Raw genomic sequence first — 23,354 nt, 5'->3', positions numbered from 1 at the left:
AAAAGAAGAAAAAACTTAAAAAAAAAAAAAAGTCAAGAAAGAATACAAAGATCAGGCATGCTATTAAGAATTTGATATTAAATAAGCATAAGGAAGGCCTCAATGAGGAGTGATTAGAACAATGTCATAAGTAGATGACACTATTGGACACACACCCATATATTAAGTAGGGGAAGTCTGCCTGATGTCCAAGAAATTGCAAGAAATGAAGCCAGTATGTCTGCAGCTAAGGGAACAAGTATGAAGTGCCAGAAGAAGCCAAAGGGGCAATAGAAGTTCAAATCATTGTAAGAATTTGCTCCTTTTCTCTGAGCAAAATTGAATTACTCAAGGATTTTAAGCAGATAAGTGAGCTGTGCTGAAAATAGACTTAACGGAGCAAGAGTGGAGGGAAGAATAATTCTGAGTTTGTGACTATGATTTAAGTGAATTAAGTGAGAGATTATGGCAGATCATAACAAGATAGAAGGAGACTTGGTGGTAAAAGTGATCATATTCTGATATATTTTGAAGGTAAACAAATGTTTTTCTAACAGTTTAGGAGTGCACTGACATATTATCAATTTTTCTGGACTTCCATGTTTTTGGCCTGGGAAGCTAGAAGGATGGAATTTTCTGGGGAAGGCCACAGGTGTTTGATTGCAACAACAATCAGTCACTGCTGGTCTCCCGGGCTGGGATGAGGCCAGTGGGGGTGCTCAGCCTGGTGGTGGTTCCTGAGGAGGGGTCCTGGAGACACCGGGAGTTTAGGACCTGTAAGGGAAATAAGGGGCCATCCATGCACCTCTTCCCCTGCAACAGCATGCCTACTACATGTTTAGTACTATTCACAGATGACCTGGGCCTTATTTCCCTGTGGACTCCACTGTTGCTGGGATTCTGGCAGACATGATTTTTACCATTGTGATACCTCTAACAGACTGATTGTACAGAATATGCTGGAACCATCTCACAGCTCTTACATCCTCTGTGCTTCAAGCCCTGCTCAGGGAGGAGTCTACCTACCCCCTTTCTCTGCCCTTCCCCCTCTGCTTGTGCTCACTCTCCACCTCTCTCCCACATAAATAAATAAAACCTTAAAAAAAAAAAAAGAAGAAAGAAAGAAGAAAGAAGAAAGAAAGAAAGAAAGAAAGAAAGAAAGAAAGAAAGAAAGAAAGAAAGAAAAAAGAAAGAAAGAAAAGAAGTTGGGGCACATGGATAGCTTAGTTAGTTAAGCATTTGCCTTTCATTCTGGTCATGAGTCCTGGGATTGAGCCCTGATTCAATCTCCCTGATCAGCAGGGAGCCTGCTTCTCCTTATCCCACTCCCCCTTTTTATGTGCTCTCTCTCCCTCAAATAAATAAATAAAATCTTTAAAAAAAAAAAAAGAAAGAAAAGAAAAGAAAGGGAAGAAAAGAAAAGAAAGGAAAAAGAAAAGAAAAGAAGTGGACTGATGAAGGCATGCTACAGTCATATGCAGATGTTGCCTATGTTGCCTATGTTGGACACACATGGAGTGATGAGAGGAAACTGTTGTCTGCTGCTCTTCGAAATTTAAAGAATCAACAATACACCACCTCTGAGCTCAAACTGATGTTCCTATGAACACCTCCTCCCAGGGAAGCTTTCCCAACATGACTGTCTCGTGAAGGAATTTCAACAGATTTGATAGCAAAACCCAGCAGTAATGAAATGTGAATTTTCACCATGAATGTAAATATGTAATTCACACAACACTAAAGAAAGGTAATTGCCCAGAGTGCCTGGGTGGCTCAGTCATTAAGCACCTGATTTCAGCTCAGATCATGATCCCAAGGTCCAGAATCGAGCCCCACATCAGGCTCCCTGCTCCACGGGAAGCCCATTTCTCCCTCTTCCACTCCCTCTTCTTGTGTTCCCTCCCTTGCTGTGTCTCCCTCTGTCAAATAAATAAATAAAGTCTTGAAAGAAAGAAAGAAAGACAGAAAGAAAGAAAGATAGATAGATAATTGCCCTGACACCTCAAAGCAACAAATAGTTGAAGTGGCTGAGTGGATACCACTTCATGAGCCCAGCCAAGGGTCACAGCTTGCACTAAACCACATCAGCCTAGTTTTCCTCAATTTGACCCAAAACAACTCAGTACAGTAACTCTGGAATTCATCATCTTTGCTGTCTTCTGAGTACACACACTACAGTATCAATTATGCCTTATAAGAAACTAAATGAAAATAATTAACATTTAAAAATTATCACTATTCTAGCATAACCACACTTCTTTATGTAAATGTGAAACAGCCTAGGCTCAGATGTTTCAGGAATCTTGTGTTTCGGGATTTTTTAAATTTTTTTATTTTTTTACCAAGACTGCTTAATTATGCCCCAAAAGATCTTCCAGTTGAAGTCATGTACAGTTTAAGTGGACTGAATACTATGTCTTTATTTTTAAAAAATATTTATTTGAGAGAGATATAGTGAGAGAGATCATGAGAGGGGAGAAGGTCCAAGAGAGAAGTACACTCTCCATGGACTTGGGAGCCCGATGCTGAATTTAATTCCGGGACTCCAGGATCATGTCCGGAGCTGAAGGCAGTCACCCAACTAACTATTCAGGTACCTGAATACTATGTGTTTTCAAACTGTTTTACAAGCCTATTCTGAAAATAAATTATTTAGTAAAGTTGCCTAGAAAGAATCAAAAAGAACATTTAACATGTATCAAAAAGAAAACTGTAATCTGACAGAAATACTTTAGACTAATCATCTCTACTAGATTAAAAAAAAAATTAGATTTTAAACAGATCCACCTGGAGGGACTATATGTCTAGTTTATATAACTGTCCTTTCGAACAGTGCCTAATTATAAATTTAAAAAATATCTAATATTAAGTTGTGAATTTATACACACACAGGTTTCCAGTATATTAAACTTATTTTTTAATTTCTTTTCATTATTCCAGAGTTCATTCTTTATGCACAATAACTTATTATTTTTTAATTTTTATTTTTTTAATTTCTTTTCAGTGTTCCAGAATTCATTGTTGATGCACCACACCCAGTGCTCCATGCATTATGTGCCCTCCATAATATCCACCACCTTTTGAAAGGGAAAAAAATCATTTATTAAATATAAAGATATCTTTAGATATATAAAGGAAAGTATCAAGCAAGTACTTGAGTGTACAAATATGCCATTCAAGGAGGAGGTCTGTAGTGTAAATGCAAATTAGTGAATCATCAGCATAGAGATAGTATTTAAAGTCACAAAAACCCTGGATTTTATTTTACTTTTAATCTAACTTAGGAAATGAAATTTTTCCTCTGAGCTTTAGATTCCTAAATACATGCACTTTCAGAGAAATCTCAGCCAAACATAACTTATAGAAAAAGAAAAACAAAACAAAACAAAACAAAAAACAAAACAAAAAAACTTCCTGATCACGAATGATCTTCCACAAATACGCACCTAATGGAAGTTCCTAAAACTAAAAATTGAAAAGCCTTCACTCCTTCATAATCTCACTTTCAAACTATTTCTCTTTTCTCCTCTTCCCATCTGTTTCTATAGCAATATCAAAATATAGCAATTAAGGGAAATAAGGGAAAGCTACATTTGTGGCAAATGTGGTAAGGCAAGTAGCTTATTGATGCCTTATGTTACCAACCAAGAAATTCCTGCCTCATCATCTACAGGATTTGTACTTTTCTAAGATTTATTTATTTATTTGAGAGAAAGAGAGAGAGCGCGCGAGAGAGATCATGAGAGTAGGGGGAAGGGCAGAAGGAGAAAATCTTCAAGGAGACTCCCCACTGAGCATGGAGCCCTGCGAGGGGCTAGCTCTCACAACCCATGACCTGAGCAGAAACCAAGAGTCAGATGCTTAACTAACTCAGTTATCTGGGTACCCCTATAGGATTTATACTTGGAGAGATTTTCCAGTACAGGAGATGAACTGTAAATAAATCTTCCAAACCTTCATTGTCAGAGTTTGAAATCTGACCTTTATTTTCAGGGAGGCATACTCAACCAAAGCCTCTTAGAATGGATTTAGATGGGTTCATCTGCCACACTTCAAGCTCTAGTTACCAGATTTGTAGGAAAGTAGTCTTGATTATATTTATTCTGAGACAGAACCATTGCCCTGCCCACTCACACAGGGGATGACTATGGTTGTCCCTACTCATTCATTAGCAGTACTTGAACTAGAATGTAAGTCTAATGACATACATGAAAAATATGAATCAAAACACTAAAGTGCTTATTCTAGCCACTAGTCAGTAGTTTTTTTTTCTCCAGAGAGGAAAATCTCTATAGGAAGCCAAATTACCATGCAAAGTTTGCTTAGTAAAGGTAGAATTCAAGAAACCATAACCTGAAACATTTCTCTCATCCCAGAAATGTACACGCCATGGATAAGCAATCTTATCAACTAGTCATGAAACAATCCCTTGTATATTCCTTTTTTGGATGAAATATTGTAACATTAGTTCTATTTTCTCTGTCAGCCATTGCTTTTCTAATATGTATGATCTTATCAAGGAAGCATTGGTTTTTATAATATAACTCTCAGAATTGGATAAATTTGTCCCCAATTCATCAACCAACAATTAGAGAAATGCCCATGGGCTTTTATGACAAATTAATATGACACTAAGAATATGAATAAATAATAGTAAACATGATGAACAAAGAAGAAAGATATTAAAATACATAGAAACTTTGGATCAACACAATGAATTTATTTGATATAGCTAGAATTATACTATTTGAATAGGTCATGAGTTATATCCTTGGACATGCTCAAGAGACCAAAAAACAAAAAATTTTTTTACAGATGTTACAAAGGGAAGATAACCACCAAATAGAGGCTTAATTAGTTGATATTTATAGTCCTGTGGGATCATCAACTTCTTGTACTCACTTGGAGATATTCATCATTGAGCCAGAAAGGATAAGATCCAGATCTAGTAGTGTCAAAACTGATTTGCCAACAAAGTAGGTCAGTCAAAATTAGGGACCAGTCTTTCAACCCAGGTCAGAACAATGGAAAAAAGAAACACAAACTAAATAATGTACAAAGTAGGGAGCTAAAGCGATAGATGCAATGAAAGCTGACTTGCAATCTGCTGTGCAGACAGCAGAAGAGTGAAGGGGACTTATCTCTCACAAATACTACTGTGTTTGATAGTGTGTCACTCTATGGTGCTAACTCAAAATGAAGTGGATCTGTGCTCTGTGGTCATTCTGCCTATGTCTACAAACATCCTACTGGGAGAAGATTCAGATGTCCATATTGGGATGATTTTTTTTTTTCTTTTCCATCAGTCCAATTTTATTTAAGTTACTACAGAGTTAGAAATTGGAGTCCTCTGTTTCGTTTTGTTTTGTTCGTTTGTTTTTCGATTTCAAGTCAGAGTTTGTTGCACCATAACTTCCTCATGGCATTTTTCACTTCTGCATTTCTCAGAGTGTAAATCAGAGGGTTGAGCAAGGGTGTCCCAATAGTGTAAAACACAGCCACCATCTTGTCCACTGGAAATGTAGTTACAGGACGATTATAAGTGAATATACATGGGACAAAGAATAAGATGACAACGATAATGTGGGAGGTGCAGGTAGAGAGGGCTTTTTTTCTTCCTTCTGCACTCTGGTTACTCAGAGAATGTAAGATAAAAATATAAGAGGTAAGCAGGACTATGAAACTTACCATGCAGATAGCCCCACTATTAAAAACTACAAGTAAATTAATTAAATGAGTGTCCATGCATGCAAGTTTCAACAAAGGTGTCATATCACAGAAATAATTATCGATAACATTGGGTCCACAGAATGGTAGTTTCAAAGCCAAGAAAATCTGTGCAGAAGAATGGATACAAGATACCACCCAGGCCAGATTCACCATTGTACCACAGACATGGTGGCTCATGATAGTTGTGTACCGCAGGGGTTTACAAATGGCCACATAGCGATCTAGGGACATGAGGACTAGCACCAAGATCTCCATGCACCCAAAGAAGTGAACTGAAAAAATCTGGGTCATGCACTCATTGTAGGAGATGACTTTCTTCTCAGATACAGAGTCTACTATCAACCTAGGAGCAGTGGTTGTTGAGAAACAGGCATCAGAAAAGGATAAGTAGAAAAGGAAGAAGTACATGGGACTCCCAAGTGTCCGGCTGTATTTTATGGTCATCATAATCAGTAAATTTGCCATCAGAGTTGCAAGGTATAGAAACAAGAAGACCACAAACACGACTTTCTCCTTCAGAACATTCTGGGTTAGCCCAAACAGAATGAACTCATTCACACTGTTATTCAACTCCATGGTTACAATGAAGGCAGAAACTGTTCATCTGCAGAGAAAATTGGGGAAATAGTGACCTGGCAATAGTGATGAAATTGGACTCAGAACTGCACTTTTACATTTCTAATTCCATCAACACATAAACAAATGGCTTTCAGTTTTTCATATATTGAAATCACTTGGGAAACTTGTTTTTTTGTTTTTGTTTTTCTTTATGTTTTAAAGCTGATGTCCATGCTTCACCCATGATCATTAACTGAAGGTCTTCTTATGTGGTCCAAGAATTTCAGGGGTAACAAAGTTCTCACGTAATTGTTTGCTCTGCCAAGTTCTGAGAACTAGTGACTTTGCTGTATGATCTTGATCAGATTACTTTAGTGTCTTGCAGTTTTTTCTTCATTTGACAATTAGACACCCTAATAGATACTTTATTAAGTATATACTTATGTGTATGATGTACATATAATGTATATACACCTCAATTACTGAAAAAGAATAACCCTTATAGTTTTAAAATCTATACACTTGGAGACTCTCTCTTAAAAGACACATTTCTTGATTTGGGCACAAGTTTGCATCTATTATTCCTGACCTCTTGAGTATCTTGTTTGGATTATGCTTTAAGAAGAAATTATTTCTTAAGTCAGCTTCAGGGTGGCCATAATTTTACCTTCTATTACTTCAATTTAGGAAATTAGCACAATTTATTTTTATTCTGTCCAAAATATTTCTGTACATTTAATATTGATGTCAAATAATCTAGAATTTATTTTAGTATGAGTTTCGAGAAATGCTTTCTGATAAATCAATAATCCTTCAATTAATCAATAACAAATCAAATCAGTTACTAATATATACTATATGCATACTTATATCTTCAATCTATATAATGGGGCATATAAATATGTCCTCACCCTCTTTACAACCAAGTCAGAAGGATAACACACCTTTAGATAAGATCATTAATTACATAAGAATTACTATAAAACTATATGTGATAATAGCAAGTGAAGTTCAGTTCCAAAAGAATTAAAGTACCTTGATTATCAATTGGCTGGTCAGTGACGTTTCAAAAATGATAAAGAAGTGAAGTATTAGCCTTAAGTATGCAAACTGGAGTTCCCAACACAGTTCTCTGAAATTCAAGTAAGCCATAAGTTTATTCTCATTTTCCCAAAATAAAATACAAATTTTAAGATTACTGAATTAAATTGCCCATTAACCCTTAATAAAATTACATACCTAAATAAAACTTAAAATCAATCTGTCATCTAGCTGAAATAATACTAGTGCAGTATGATGAACTAGAGATGTTATAACTATAGGCTGTGATTGGCAGTTCCAATGGTCTCTGGCATCATTAGAAAAGAAAAAAAAAAGAGACACCTGAGTGGCTCAGTGGGTTAAAGCCTCTGCCTTGGGCTCAGGTCATGATCCTAGGGTCCTGGGATCGAGCCCCGCATCGGGCTCTCTGCTCAGCGGGGAGCCTGCTTCCTCCTCTCTCTCTGCCTGCCTCTCTGCCTACTTGTGATCTTGGTCTGTCAAATGAATAAATAAAATCTTTGAAAAGAAAAAAAAAATGATTACATTGTTTTGAAACCTTAGATTCTTGGGGCACCTGGGTGACTCAGTTAGATAAGTTCCTGACTCTTAGTTTTGGCTTAGGTCCTGACCTCACAGGTCTTGGGATCAAGCCCCACCTCTCAGGCTCCATGCTTAGCAGAAATCTGCTCATATATTCTCTCCCCCTACCCCATCCCCCATTCATTCTCTCTCTCACTCTCTGTCTCTCTCTCTCAGAAACAATAAATAAATAAATAATAAAATCTTAACAAAAAAAATTTTTTTTTATTCCTAAAAAGTGTTGGAACTGATGATAGGGAGGGCTTGGCTGTGAAGAGAGGAGGAATTAGGTGAGAGAATCAGTAAAATATCATAGAGGGAGAAACATGCATAGCTTCAGGTTAACATAGAGAAGATCTCCATAGAAACTACACTCTTGCTAAATTAAAAGGTTGTAATAGAGAAATTTAGGGGTAGATAATGGACAATCATAAAAGCCAAGTGAAATAGCTTTATCTTGTTTTATTTTAAATAAGCAAAAAGAAGTGATACCTGGATGCCTCAGTGGGTTAAAGCCTCTGCCTTCAGTTCAGGTCATCATCCAGGATTCTGGGATCCAGCCCTGCATCAGGATTTTTGCTTGTCTCCCCCCACTCTCTCTCTGCTTGCCTCTCTGCCTACTTGTGATCTCTATCAAATAAATAAATAAAATCTCTTAAAAAAAGAAAAAAAAGACGATTTGGGGCATTAAGACAAGAAAGTAGCATTTATAAGATATGCACATTTTATGAGATCAACACAACCACTCATAGTTCTATCACTGAATTCAATCATCAGTTTTTCATAGTTCCAGACTGCCTTATCTCTCAGATTTGGGGGGACTTCACAGTACTAGAGCATGGTTCTTCTTTTCCTTAATCTTAATTTTTACTTTTTACCTGTTGAAATTTTACATTTCAAATTGTATTGGTACCAATAGCAAACCTATGCTTTTCCAGGTTCATAGGCATCTGCCTCTATCTCTACTATTAATAAGTGCTTTATTAAATACATACATATATTTAATATACAGATTTAATAAATATATATTATACACACAATTGGAGAAGGCAATCCTAGATTATATATGGTTCTTGTTCTGTAATTTTCAAACATCATTGAAACAATATTCCTTTTTTATTAGTTATTTTGAACTACACATTTTCTTGCAAGATAGGTGTGGCCCCTTGCTTTATGTACAGTAAATTCTGTATGCAGAGTTTCACCTGTGATCCAGAAAGTGTCAGTGAGTATAGTACAGTCAGGCTAAAATAGGAATGTGATGCTACTAGATAGCTTTTTCTCTCTCTAGCATTCACCCTCCACAGCATATAAAACATCAGATCCCTATCATCGTGCAGATTGCATGCAAGAGGAGGCAAATCCTGAAAGATCAGAAAAGGATGCCATCTGCCTTAACTTCCAGTTCTGTAAAAATCTGGTTCTGTAAACTGCATGGTGAGGAAAATGGAAAACTAGATATCCAAATGAATAATGGTGAAGAGGAAGATAAGGCAAGGAGAGCATATAGTCAGAGCAGGAGAGAGGAGAATGAGAGTGAGGAGACACCAGGAAGAGAAGGGTTAGGGGAGAAGACAGAAAAGACATACAAAAGAGGGAAGTGAGCAAAAATATTGGAGAGTGTCATTTGACCCAAATTTTCATTGGAGAGTTTGGCTTCTTTCTTCCTGACCCACCGCACAATCCTTCACCCCAAAGCCAGACAGAAGTTGCAGTTGTGAGTCATAAGCAGAGGATTAACAAGATCTTAAAAACCCAAATGCATAGAATGTGCACTCTTATCTTATACCCCAGTCCAGAAGCATCACCACTGACCTAAAACTTTTCAAATCAGGGGACTCCCCAAGATAGAAACTTTTCCCAAGATGGCCTCAATGCCATGCTGAAATTTCTTGCTCCACCCACACCACATTAAACAAAGATGATTTGAAAGTAGGAAAGCCCTGCACTGAGGCCAGGATAGGTCTGGGAAGCCTTAACTGCCTCAGCCCCTCATGGGTGGAAATGGTGTCCAGGAACTAATTTGTTAGAAGACACTCTGAGTATAGATTCAATCAGATCAGTCTTGACAAAGCAATGTGAAGAAATGATCTCAGGCAAATTGAAAAACTTACCTCTTTGCTTATGAGGAAATAGATGACTTCCAATAGAGTAAATATTTTCGTATCTTCAACTTCAATTTACTTAGACGGTGAATCATATGAAGCTTGAGTAAAACATGCAAACTGTACTTCACTGATATTTGTCAATGTTTTTATGAGGTGATGGGATATAGAGAGTTTATACAGAAAAGGGACTCTACCTGTGACCCTACATCACATTGTTCCTCCCCCAAAACACTAATTTAGACAGAAACAAGAAGGTTTAGATTGGAGTATGGGAGATGTTCATGAAAAAGAGAAATTTCTTAATTCAGTTTCTCAAATCTTTGTGAAGGAACCTTATCCCTGCACTCTGAGAGATAAATTCCTCTGAAGCCACCTCTTTTCCCAGAGTTGCTCTTTTGGAAATCACATGAGGTAACTGATTCCTTCCACAGCACTGCATATTTATGGCAACTCTCACCCAAGTTTACAAATGCCTAAGGCAGGCGTCCAGTCTCAGGAACTCCAGGAAAACCATTACTTCCAACCCAGTCCCAAAGGATGGCCAATGTGTTACCTCGTTCACATGGTCCATGGGCAAACACATGCTTTGGGGCCAATTAGTTAGCTTCAACTCACTGTGAACTGCAGGAGAGGAAAGTCTGTTTACTTCTCCATAAGCTTTGCTTAAGCCCATGTCTTCTAGAAGTGTGAAAGTTGTTGAAGCAAGTTAAAGGCTTAGATACATGAACTATCTTGGGTAAACAGACATGAGCCCTAGCCTCACCATTATCTCATTATCTCCTATGTGATGTTAAACAAGTTTCTCACCTTCTTTAATTTCCAATTTTCTCTTAGGAAAAGTCAACTGGTAACAAAAATTTCCCTTTCTTTCTTTCTATCTTTTTTCAATATATATTATATATATTTTATATATATATGTGTATATATATATATATATATATATATACACACATATTAGAGAGAGAGAGAGAGCATAGGAGTTGTGGGAGGGAGGGCAAAGGGAGAGAAAGAATTTCAAGCAGGCTCCACAACAAGTGAAGAACCCTACATAGGGTTCAGTCTCATGACCATGAGATCATAACCTGACCTGAAATCAAGAATCAGACACTCAAATGACTGAGCCACCCATGAGCCCCAAATATATTTAAATTTTTTAAAATTTTTATTTTTTATAAACATGTAATATATTTTTATCCCCAGGGGTACAGGTCTGTGAATCGCCAGGTTTAAATACTTCACAGCACTCACCATAGCACATACCCTCCCCGATGTCCATAACCCCACCCCCCTTCTCCCAACCCCCCACCCCCAGCAACCCTCAGTTTGTTTTGTGAGATTAAGAGTTACTTATGGTTTATCTCCCTCCCAATCCCATTTGTTTCATTTATTCTTCTCCTCCCCTCTTAACCCCCCATGTTGCATCACCACTTCCTTATATCAGGGAGATCATATGATAGTTGTCTTTCTCCACTTGACTTATTTCGCTAAGCATGATACCCTCTAATTCCATCCACATTGTGGCAAATAGCAAGTTGGAATACTATGCAGCCATCAAAAGAAATGAAATCTTGCCATTTAAATTTTTAATATTAATGTTCAAGTCTCTCTTTCCTAATCTTATCTATGTTTCTAAGTCAATGTAGAGAAGAAGACAGGAAAGAAGGAAAGGGTAGAATTTTTTAATACATGTCTTCTGTATTTTCTTTTTCTATTTATATATGCATGCCATCTGTATAAGGTAATGGATGGCTCAATAAGTTAAGTCTCTGACTCTTGATTTGGGCTCAAGTCGTATATACATATAATTATATTTTATATAAAAGCATATAAAATATAATTATATATATATATTATATAAAATTTTATATGTAGAAAGAGATATCATTGCCAAGATCTAATATCAGCAATAACTACATTCCTTTGCCAAACTTTACTTTGGTGTGTTAATGTTACAGATATACTTAAAGGTGCATATGGGAAGATACCTCATTTATGCACTTATTCAACAGTTATTCACCAAACTCCTACATAAGGATGTCCTAGACTATTCTGATACATAATGAACCAAAAAAAAAAGAAAAAAAAAATTCCCTGCCTCAACTAGAGCATACAGTCCATGAGAGGAAATGGACAAAAAAGTTAAAAATAAAATAAAATTATAGCAACATATCAGAAAGCAATAGCTTTTCTTGAAACATAAAAAAATTAAAATAAATAAGAGTAGATGAGAAATGGGGTCATGAAGTCCAAGGTATGAATTTTGCTTTTTCAGAACAAGTCATATGATATAGGAACTCCTACTGCTCAGTTTCTGAGAATTCTTGATCTTTTCCACCCTAGAGTCCTGACTGTGTCTTCATCGATCACAGAGATCAATATCTTACATGTAACTTTCTTTTCACTTGAAATAGTTTAAGTTTTTGTTTCTATTGTCTCAGATGTATTTGTCATTCCTCCACAAAGATTTACCAAAGCATGACTTGAGTGGCAAGAGTTTTGATGAGTAATTTCTTTTCATAATCTTTCATTGAAACTTACATATTCAGTAAACATAACCCTCAATACTTTTTAATTTACTATGAATACTGAATTACCAAATCAGAATTGGTAAGTGATCTAAGTGTGAAAATATTTTTCCTGGCACCATATTACTGGCTTTTTGTCTTTTCATTTTTCTTGTTCTCTTTCTTTTATTTTATTTTTTCAATATATAAGCTCCTATTAAAGAGGACAAAACACACAAAACTTTTGTCTCAAATATCTGACATTTATTCTTCAAAAATTTTTTTAAACTTCAATGTTTCATTTGCCACTACAAACCACCATCAGTCTATTCCATACTTTCTTTATGGCATTTTTCATTTCCCTATTCCTGAAAGTGTAAATCAAAGGATTGAGCAAAGGAGTTAGGATGGTGTAAAAGATAGCCACCATTTAGTCAAAGTTGAAAGCAGATGGAGGTCATACATACACAAATATTCAGGGGACAAAGAAGAAAACCATAATAGCAACATGAGATATGCAGGTGGAAAGAGTTTTCCACTGCCTTTCAGAACTATGGGTTCTCAGAGAGAGCAAGATGACAACATAGGAGAAAAGCAACAAAGAGAATGTTTTGATGCAGATAGACCCACTGTTGGCAACCACCAAAAGGCCAAAGATGTGTGTGTCAGTGCAGGGAAGCTCCAATAATGGGTACAAATCACACATGAAATGATGAATGACATTGGGACCACAGAAGGGCAGCTGGAAAGTAGAAAATTTGTACCATGAATACAGAAAAATCCCTGTTCAGCCTATACCTATCAGAATGCCACAGAGCCGCCAGTTCATGATGGTTGTGTAGTGTAGGGGCTTACAGATGGCCACATAGTGGTCATAGGCCATGGCTGTGAGAACAATTACCTCCACCGCAGCAAACAAGTGTTCGGAAAAGAGCTGGGTCAAGCAACCTCCAAAGGAGATGGTTTTCCTCTCATAGAGGGAGTCCACAATCATCTTGGGGACAATGACAATGGAGAAGCAGGCATCCAGGAAGGAGAAGAAAGTCAAGAAGAAGTACATGGGGAGCCGAGGAGTGCTGAGCTGCTACTGCTGCTGGTCACCACAATTAGCAAGTTGTCCCCGACAGTTGCAATGTATCCAAACAAAAATATAAATAATACTATTTTATGAACATTAGGATTCTGTGAAAGCCCCAGGAGGCTAAACTCAAGTTATAAAGCTTTGGTTTTGCATGATTTCCAAGGGAAAGCTTAAAGCTGCCAGAAGAAACATGTAGAGACTACAATTATGATAAAGCAAAATGTGTTTCAGACCAGTTTTAAAAGATATATTAGTCATTAAGAAGTTGGTGTGTCCACATGAAAAGTTATCTTCTGTGTTTCTAGCTTCACTAAGAACACAATATTCAAAATTTGTGGAAGGTGCTAGTGGGAGTTCAGGAAGAGTTGAGGAGGAGAAAAAGTATTATAAATACTTTCAAAATGCCAGATCTCCTGTAAGGGAGAAAGGAGGTATCCACCTATGGAGAAATAGTTTATCTCAATTACCAACTCTAGTTAGCAGTGGCTTCCTGGAGTGAACTGTTGAGAAAGATTCTAAGGAAAGAGGTATGACACTGGAGTTATCATGTCCACCCATGTGCACAGAATAGGAGCAGAGGGCATTTGCATGCTATCCCTGTTTGCCTGATCTGCAAACAGGAGAATAACATTCATGTTAAGAGTCACTTGAAAATTATGGCTACTCTCCAAATATTTCATTAAACTTCTGAAATGAACTTGGCCTTTAAGATGAGTTCATTCATTCTTTACAAAAGAGAAAGATACATGGGAAAGCTCCATACAAACACAGAACAAGTATCCATGTGTTTAATTTTTTATTTTATTATTTGAAAATAGGAACAGAAGTTTAGAAAAAATAACCTATATCAGAGTGTTGTCATGTTGACTAAGTTAAATAATACAAAAAAAAAAAAAATTGTTCTGGGACGAGTACCTAGGAAATGGTCCATGTTAGGTCTTGTCCTTATTACACTGGTAGGAAATTCGTGCATATAAAGATAAAGTTCAGAACAGATGGTAGGTCTTGGATGTTAACAGATGTTAACACCCAAGTCCTTCCCACATTGTCAACAGGAAAGACAAGAAATTTCCATTCTTTTCAAGAATGCGGAGCAGATTCACCTTTCAATTCTCCATCCACCTGTAGAGGTTCAGGCCTTCTGATTCTCTTGTTCACGTGAGGCCCTTCAATGAAGGACACAAAACAAATGAATGTAGAATCAGAAGATAATGCCCAATTACTTACAGACACAATCTATCAACAATTTGGCATTATTTTTAAGCACTGTGTACACACACAGAGTGAGCTGAAAATTTTAATCCATCATAAGGTAAAATATGTGTTCTTTCAAATCATGTTTTTAAAAATATACTAATTCTAAAATTGTAGTGAAAGTGCTTCACTCATGCAATCATTTGGAAAATACCTTTGCATTATTTCCAGAATGACAAACATGTTCGTGTTCCTTATAGTAGCAACTCCCATCCTAAAGGTTATTTGAAAAGTGAAATAGGGTGGTTACTTTTATAATGGAAGATGATGTCATGTAATTTATGATAGTGAAAATTTAGAAATATCTAATGTGGTGAATAGGAGAATAGGAGGATGCTTCTGCAATTCAGACTATGACAGATTGATAGCACCTGATGCTGACAGTGAAACACTAATTAATAGTGTGAGGACATGAATAGTGAAGCATTTTTATGACATATGAAAAGAGAAAAACAACAAATGTATAACTCTACCCATTTATACAGATGTGTTAATATAATCTTAAAACCAAGATGTGAACATACAAAAGTGATCGACTTTTATTTTCAGTAAGTAACTGGACAGAACGGTATGAAATTTAAAATTAAAAATCAAGTTTACTTTTTTTAAGATGATTTATTTATTCTCAAGAGAGAGTATGAGCAGGAGGGGCAGGAGGAGTGGGAGAGAGAATCGGAAGCAGACTCCATGCTGAATGCAAAGTCGAAGGCAGAGCATGATCTCAAGACACTAGATCAACCACCTGAGTTGAAAGCAACAGTCAGATGCTTAAGCCAATGGACCACCCAGACACCCCTAAAAGTCTTCAAATCCACAACACCATCATTTTCCATAAACTTAGCTATTCAGAAAAAAGGAGAGGGGGCTTGAGAATCATTTTATCAAGTGTCCAGTATAATTAATTTGTGTAGGTGGAACTAGCATGATAACATAACATAGCTTCTTAAACTAAAAATGTTAAACAATTATAATCTTTTCATAAATAGGTGTATCATGTCCCAGACACTCCCAAATATTCAAAGGTCTATCCTTTCTCAATAGCGGTACTCTTTAATACATATGACATATGAAAAGAGAAAAACAACAAATGTATAACTCTGGAGGTGCACCAGAGATTGCTCAGGGACCCTCGTGGCTGTAAACGGAGCTGTGAACCATTTCCTGGGCTGTGACCTGGGAAATTTCCCTCCCCATTCACCGCTTTGCCCACTATTTCCTTCCCATTCATTTTGGCACACAACTAATTCTAGCATCAATCATTCTGAAAATAATAGAAATTCCTGTTTTAACTTTTATATTTTTAAAATTATATGAGAATCCCAAGAATTCTGATTTTGGAACATTTAATGTCTTCATTAATCTCTCCAACCCTTTCTTCATGTGTTTCTAGATGCTTATTGCTTATTTCTGTTTTCCTCAACTTACTTCCTTTCCATTAGTTTATCTTCTAGATCACTGATTCTCTTTCTGTTTCATTTACCCAAGCTGTTAGGTATCCAGTTTAGAATGCAACTAATTCTTTTTTTTTTTTTGTAAAGATTTTGTTTATTTATTTGACAGAGTGAGATCACAAGTAGAATGAGAGGCAGGCAGAGAGATGGGGGGGAAGCAGGCACCCTGCTGAGCAGAGGGCACCCTGCTGAGCAGAGGGCACCCTGCTGAGCAGAGGGCACCCTGCTGAGCAGAGAGCCCCATACAGGGCTCGATCCCAGGACCCTGAGATCATGACCTGAGCCAAAGGCAGTGGCTTAACCCAGTGAGCCACCCACATGCCCTAGACTGCAACTCATTCATAGCATTTTTTAATCCGTTTGGATCTCATTTCTGCCCTTAGAGATTCTATTGTCACTAATACTTTATTCAAGTCTAGCTCTTGACTTTATTATTTCTCTCCTGAATTCTCTCTCTGACATCTTGCTTATATCCATATCCATTAGCTCTGTGGCAGAGACATTAAGGAAAACAAACATTAAGGAAAAAAGAAGCAAACAAGAAAAACTATATGAGGAATTACTAGCATGGTCACCATTGTAAGTAATATTCTGTAATCATATTTCAGGCTAAATTTAAGATTTTATGCACTTATTAGTACATATTAGCCACATATGAATGTCTTTTAAATATATATATATGTATATAGTTATTACTAATCAAAAAAATAGATTAAAACTCCATTCTTAATTATTCTCCCTAAAATCTACTGTATTTTTTACCATGATCATTATTTACTTTAGCAATAAAAAGATTTATTCTTTGTCTGTCTAACTAAGCGTATTCTATTTGCTACAATCGGGAAAATACATGCTTCTTAGTTCACCTTTCTCTTTTTTCAATATTTCTCTGCTGATTCCCATAAATGTTTTATACTCTTACTAGTTCTGGAATTGAAAGAAAAACTAAAATAAAAAACTTTCTCTCTTTCCACCTGTGTCTTCCCTAAGCGATGCCTGAGCTTTCCTTTTTCCCTATTGTCTTAGTGATTTAGTTCACTTTAAGAGAGACAAACGCCAACAACCAGCACCAAAGCAGTGCAAAGATTCAGCCATTTAAATATTCCTGAAATATTCTGAGACAGAAATCTAATGTTACTTTTGGCCTCAAATGAACTTAAAGAAGATTAAGTGGATATATTTAAAATCAGAAGCCTCTGCTTTGTGGCTTGAATAAGAAACTTGTTTACTCTTAAGGTCCTTTTCTGTCCCATTTTTTAGGCATTTGTTGTGGGACTATAGAATTATGTATTATATATAGTAACACTGTAAATAGTAAACAGCACTGAAATTGCCTTCTTGTACATCAGTATTCTTTACAGCTTCAAAGAAGCTCACCTTTTACCCAATATATCATGATAAAGACAGCATTAGAAGATTAATGATAAATGTGAATATAAGAAAGAATAAAAAATAGGATTACATGACTAGGACCAAAATAGGTACATGTTGCATTTCATCAGCATTTGGATTTAACTTGAAGATGAAAAACTAAATAAGTTCTAATTTCATTAGCTTTGATGTATTAGGTACTCCTAACCCTCTAAAAAATGTTTGCATTCTAACAGCTGCTATTTATTGAGCACATATGATTGTGTCAAGTGCTGTCCTGTGAACACCACATGAATTATTTTGTTTCCAAATCTTTTGAGATTTTTCATATATAATCTATATTAAAAATGAAGATTTAGAGTGAAAAAGCTATGTAGCTGGCCCAAGGGTACACAGCTAAGTGATAGACTCAAGCTTGCACTTAACTTGGTAGCTGGACAACACCATTTTTCTTAACTACTACCTCACACTTTAAAATCCTCTCTGAAAATGCAAAACGGTGCATTATAAATCTCACCATTTGTCAGTTTCTTGAAAATTCTGGTGATGGTAATCTCTTATACTGCACAGAGAAAAGCCCCTTCAATGTTTACCCAAAACATGAATTTTGTTCCTGACTTACTTGTACATGTCAGAGGGAGAGGAAGAGTAACTCTGGCTGACAAGGTAGAGAATGTTCCCTACTACTTATCAATCTTCAACATGATCTCCAGGAAAAAAGTAAAGAGGCAAAAGTTTCCTCTTTGATTTCCAACTTCAATTTTAAAAAGCTCCCCTGAAAGGTCATGACCCTATAGAACTGTTTCTCTGTTCTCATCAAGGTTTGGCTATTTCCCATCAGTATGATTTTTCAAGACACAGTTTCCCGTGCTTTAATTTGGTCAAGTATTTGCAAAACTATTATGTCTCCAATCAATTGAAGTTTTTTTTTTTCCTTTTTTATCTTTTTCCAAATTCTTCTGGGTTTCCATTTGAAGATGCTTTCCATTCCCTTTACAGTGAATAGAAAACTGTGCACTGGGATGGAATACAATATCTGTGCAGAATTAAGGCAAAGTCCCCATGTGCTTACCAAATACAAGAGCTGAGTCCTGGGATGAAGTACAACATGAATCCACAAGGACTTGTAATGTGTTGGGAGTAGAGTAGCAACAGGTGCTTATTAAAGATTAATGCATTCTACGAATAATGTGCAAAGAAGTATAGATTAAAGGAATTTTTCTCTTTTCTTTTTTTTTTTTTTCTTTAAGAGAAGGAATGGCAGGTCTGCTAACTCTGAATTTAGGTAACCCTGGGATTGAAGCTTGAGGGAAACGTAGACTTAGCTCAATGTCCCTTCAGAGAGGGTCCATACCCAGGGATCTCTTGTTCTACACACTTTTGTATCCTACCTATTTCTATGTCTATTCACATCTGACAAAAAGAAGCAGAATTGAAGTGATTGATCAGAAAAAAATGAACTTGCAGAAGCACCTTCACCTGTGGAATTTTGGGACAAGTGTTATTCACCTGTGATATTATTGGACAAGTATTATTATCTTTTCACTGACATTTTAGAGAGATTTCATGAACAGAAGAACCATCTGACCAGGAACTTATTCCTAGAGAAGATGATCTTCTAAACACATAACTCAACAGCAGGACTCCAGCAATTAATCCTGGAACTCTGGACCCTACTTCAAACCACACTTGACATCTTCTACTTTATTTTACACCCTATTTTCTTCATCACTAATTATTTGATTTTGTTAGAGGAAATGAGAGCTGTAACACTGAAATAATAGTGTGAAGGTGGGGGAGACAGATAATATAACAACATGTTATTTGTGCAAATATTAGGTGAAGTTTCAAAAAACAGCCTTACAAATCAAAAATGAGAGAGGACAGAGACAGAGACAGAGACAGGCACAAAGAAATGTATGAAATGGGGGTATCAAATAGAGGGAGATAAATAGCAATTTGCCTTTCTAGAATTGATCTAAGAAACCATTCTACCCTCAGATTTAAAATCCCTCCTTCATCATTTATTAATTTACAAAATCTATACCAAGTTTCCAAAGATAGATGGCTTAATCTCGGGCCATTTCTTCCACTCTTTAAAGCTCTTTTTTAACAGGCCTATAACAAAATGTTTACAAAGCAAAGCTTTATGGTATGGTCTGGTTTGTAGAAGATCCTGTCCCCTATCTCTATGTCCCTCACACTGGTTTTATTGCCAAGGATGTTCAAACATAGCTACATACACATACAAATTTTAGAATCAGTTTATCAGTTTTAATAAAAATACACTTTGTCATTCTGGTAGAGGAGTGTTATTAATTCATTATAGAAAATGGTGTCTCAAAATTAGGAATTACTGGAAAGAGCCAGCCAAATTTCCCAAAGGTCCACTGCCTAGGTAAATACCCAGGGTGAGATAGAGTAAATTATTGATGGAGTTCTAGAATTTCAGGGAAAGAGGAGGTACTTTTGTATTTGCTTATTGTCTGATTAGAACACAGAAAGATACTTCAGTCTTCTGACTGAGATTAAAGATAGAGTCCATACAATAAAAAATGAGGAAAGACTACTCAAACATAGGACACAGATGTCACTGGTGACCTCGAAAAGAGCATTTTCAGTGTTAGGTACTGACGTATCCCAGGAAAAGTTTAAAGAAGAATAGAAAGAATTCGGAAACAGGCATTTAAGAACCTCTTAAGTTAAGCTACAATGAGGAGGCAATGGAATGGAGTAGTGGCTGATAAAGGAAATAAGACCAAGGGAAGATTTCATTTTAAAAATAAAAGAAATGACAGACTGCTTCTTTGCTGAAGCAAATGATCCATTAGTGAGGAAAATATAGGTGAAATAAAAGATGCCTTTATGTAAGTGATAAGGAGGTGAGGCTCAGAACACAGATTGTAAAGAGGTTGGTTGCCTTTGGATAGGAGCAAGGTTAACGTGTTTATTGGAGAAGGTAGAAAGGTGATATATATTTGAACAGATGCTGGTAGATTGATAGTCATGACTCTGTGGAAATGTTCTTCCGATGGCTTAATTTTTTTTTTTTTTCTCAGTGAAATAAGAAGCAAGTTCATCTAATGTTTCTCCATTAATCTGATGCTTGCAAATGCTTTGTAAGAAGATATTCTTCTCCATGGGGCACCTGGGTGGCTCAGTGGGTTGAAACCTCTTCTCAGGTCGTAATCCCAGGATTGTGACCCCAGGGTCCTGGGATTGAGCCCCACATCAGGCTATCTGCTCAGCGGCGAGCCTGCTTTGCCTCACCCGTCTCTGCCTGCCTCTCTGCCTACTTGTGATCTCTATCTGTCAAATAAACAAATAAATATTTTTTAAAAATATATTCTTTTCCAAACTAAGGCACTATTTTGCTTTATTTTGCTCTGCCTTTGTATCATAGAATTGAATTGAATCATGTATTGAATTTTTCAGTACTAATATAGAGAAAATCATATGACTTATGAGCTAACATTAGTAAAAGCAAGTTCCTTTAAAAAGAGAGTAAGAATAAAATCTGTTTCAGATGTTACTGTTAAGAAGTCAGGCACTGAACTCTGAAATAATATGTTTAATGAGTAAAGATATGTAGTGTGAATTAATTTGGGGAACTGTACAAGAGATAAGAGAAGAAATTTGTATTCAAACTGACAGGAAGTAATTTCAACACAAATGATAAGAACAGGTCTTACCTATGTTATAGAAGATGGAGCTTTTGGACCTACTTTTGACTCTAGGAAAATTCTTAAATGGGGCACAAATATTTGAGGCTAAGACTATCATTAAGATCCTTCCAGTTCTATAATTCTATAATTAAAACAGAAACATTATAATCCTATTTTTTTACTAACAACAGTTATTTATGCTGCCATGGGCTTTTTCTTCTCTTTTGACATGAGTCAAGATGAGGACATGTAGAATGAATCCAGGAATGAAGAGGCAGAGAGTACGTAAGGGGAATGCCCAAGGAAAGACATCAGGAGACACTCGTTTAAAAAGATGGAAACTTTACCTTAAGGTGGTAAAAATTGAAAGAAAAAAAAAATGAGATGGAGGCAACCAAGCAATTGCTCTGGGAAAGAGAAGTTTAGCAGCAAGCAGAGTAAGAACAAACAAAAGCTCTGAACCAGGACTGGAATTATTGAAAACCAGAATTGAATTATTTATTTAAAAAAAAAAAAAAAGAAAAGAAAAAGAAAGAAAGAAAAAAAAAGAAAAGTAATAAAAAGAAAAAAGAAAAATGGGTGCCCAGAGTCTTATAAGAAAAGGGATGGAGCAATTGTACTAGAGAGGTAGGAAACAACTTCATTATAGTATCTTAATCTGATTTACACACTTAAAGGATGTCATTGGCTGCAGGGTGCCCAATGATTTGGAATGAATGGGACTGGCAGGATCTCATTGTCTTTGTAAAAAAGATCTGTCCTTAGCCTGTAAACCAATGACACCCAGTGTACCTCGTTTCACTAGTTTCCTTATGGCATTTTTTACCTCTGTGTTCCTCAGGGTGTAGATCAATGGATTTAACATGGGCGCAACAATGGTAAAGGACACAGCCATTGCCTTGTCTATGGGGTAAGTGGCCACAGGCCGCACATACAGGAAAATGCATGGCACAAAGAACAAGATGACCACAGTGAGGTGGGAGCCACAGGTGGAGAGGGCTTTGCGCCGCCCTTCAGAGCTACAAGACCTCAGGGAGCAGAGGATGACCACATAGGAGGTGATGAGGATAAGGAAGATGGTCACACACATCACCCCACTGTTGAGGATGACTAAGAGACCCAGGGTGTGGGTTGTCCATGCAGGCCAGTTTCAACAAGGGAAACAAATCACACATAAAGTGATCAATGACATTAGGACCACAGAAGGGTATTTGATACATGAAGAGAAGCTGTATGGCTGCGTGGAAAACTCCCCCCAACCCGGCCCCTCCCAGCAGCAGACAGCACACGCGAGAGCTCATGATGGTTGTATAGTGCAGGGGCTTACAGATGGCCACACAGCGGTCATAGGCCATCATGATGAGAAGGATGATCCCCACACCACCAAAGAAATGCTCTGCAAAGAGCTGAGTCAGGCAGCCTTCTAATGAGATGATAGTGCTCTTGGAGAGAGAGTCCACAATTAACTTGGGGGCAATGACAGAAGAGTAGGTGGCATCCATGAAGGACAAGGAAGTAAGGAAGAAATACATAGGTGATCTCAGACTCTGACTTGTGATCACAGTTACCACAATGAGTAGGTTTCCCAACACTGTGGACACATACATGATTAGAAACACAGCAGAGAGTATTTTCCGCAGCTCCGGGTTCTCTGTAATGCCCAAAAGAATGAACTCAGTCACGTTGTTTGGATTCTTCATTTACTATGGGCTGATATAAGCACACCACTCTGAGATAGAAAAGCTACAAAAGAATATTGCTTTTAATTAGTAATCACTATGTGCTTACACTCTGTCTCATACCCTCTTGACCTGCTTTTTTCTTCAGCCTCTAATATGGTAACCAGCTGCTAACAGTATAATCTCATAACGGGTCCATCTTAATTGATCCCAAATGATACAGTGAAAATACCGCTCAGTAGAAAACTTGCCTCTGGATACTTGGGCAAAGGCTGTCTGCCCTTTGGTGGGAACGCATGAGAGATCACTGCTTTAAATGGGAAAATAAAATAAGATCCTCTTAGGTTCCTCTAA

At 36.8% G+C, this 23,354-nt stretch overlaps 1 protein-coding gene and 2 pseudogenes across 1 annotated transcript; all 3 read right to left on the bottom strand.

Moving 5' to 3' along the window:
- Positions 1-5,370: 5,370 nt before the first annotated feature.
- LOC101687818 (olfactory receptor 4C11-like) lies at positions 5,371-6,285 on the bottom strand. The gene has a single exon (XM_004781637.1). The coding sequence runs from the start codon at positions 6,283-6,285 to the stop codon at positions 5,371-5,373; it is 915 nt and encodes a 304-aa protein (XP_004781694.1).
- A 6,512-nt stretch (positions 6,286-12,797) lies between these two features.
- On the bottom strand, positions 12,798-13,733 carry LOC101688097 (annotated as a pseudogene).
- Positions 13,734-22,054: 8,321 nt separating this feature from the next.
- LOC101692631 lies at positions 22,055-23,021 on the bottom strand (annotated as a pseudogene).
- Positions 23,022-23,354: the final 333 nt, after the last annotated feature.

The sequence above is a fragment of the Mustela putorius genome, unplaced genomic scaffold, assembly GCF_011764305.1.
Source record: "Mustela putorius furo isolate JIRA1106 unplaced genomic scaffold, ASM1176430v1.1 tig00000127_pilon_pilon_pilon, whole genome shotgun sequence".
Classification (NCBI taxonomy): Eukaryota; Metazoa; Chordata; class Mammalia; order Carnivora; family Mustelidae; genus Mustela; species Mustela putorius.
The sequence above is the reverse complement of the archived record's forward strand: the minus strand, read 5'-3'. Positions and strand labels throughout refer to the sequence as shown.

What these genes read in the sequence shown, in the direction of transcription:
- LOC101687818 (XM_004781637.1), bottom strand. Translation starts at nt 6,285, where the DNA reads ATGGAGTTGAATAACAGTGTGAATGAGTTCATTCTGTTTGGGCTAACC.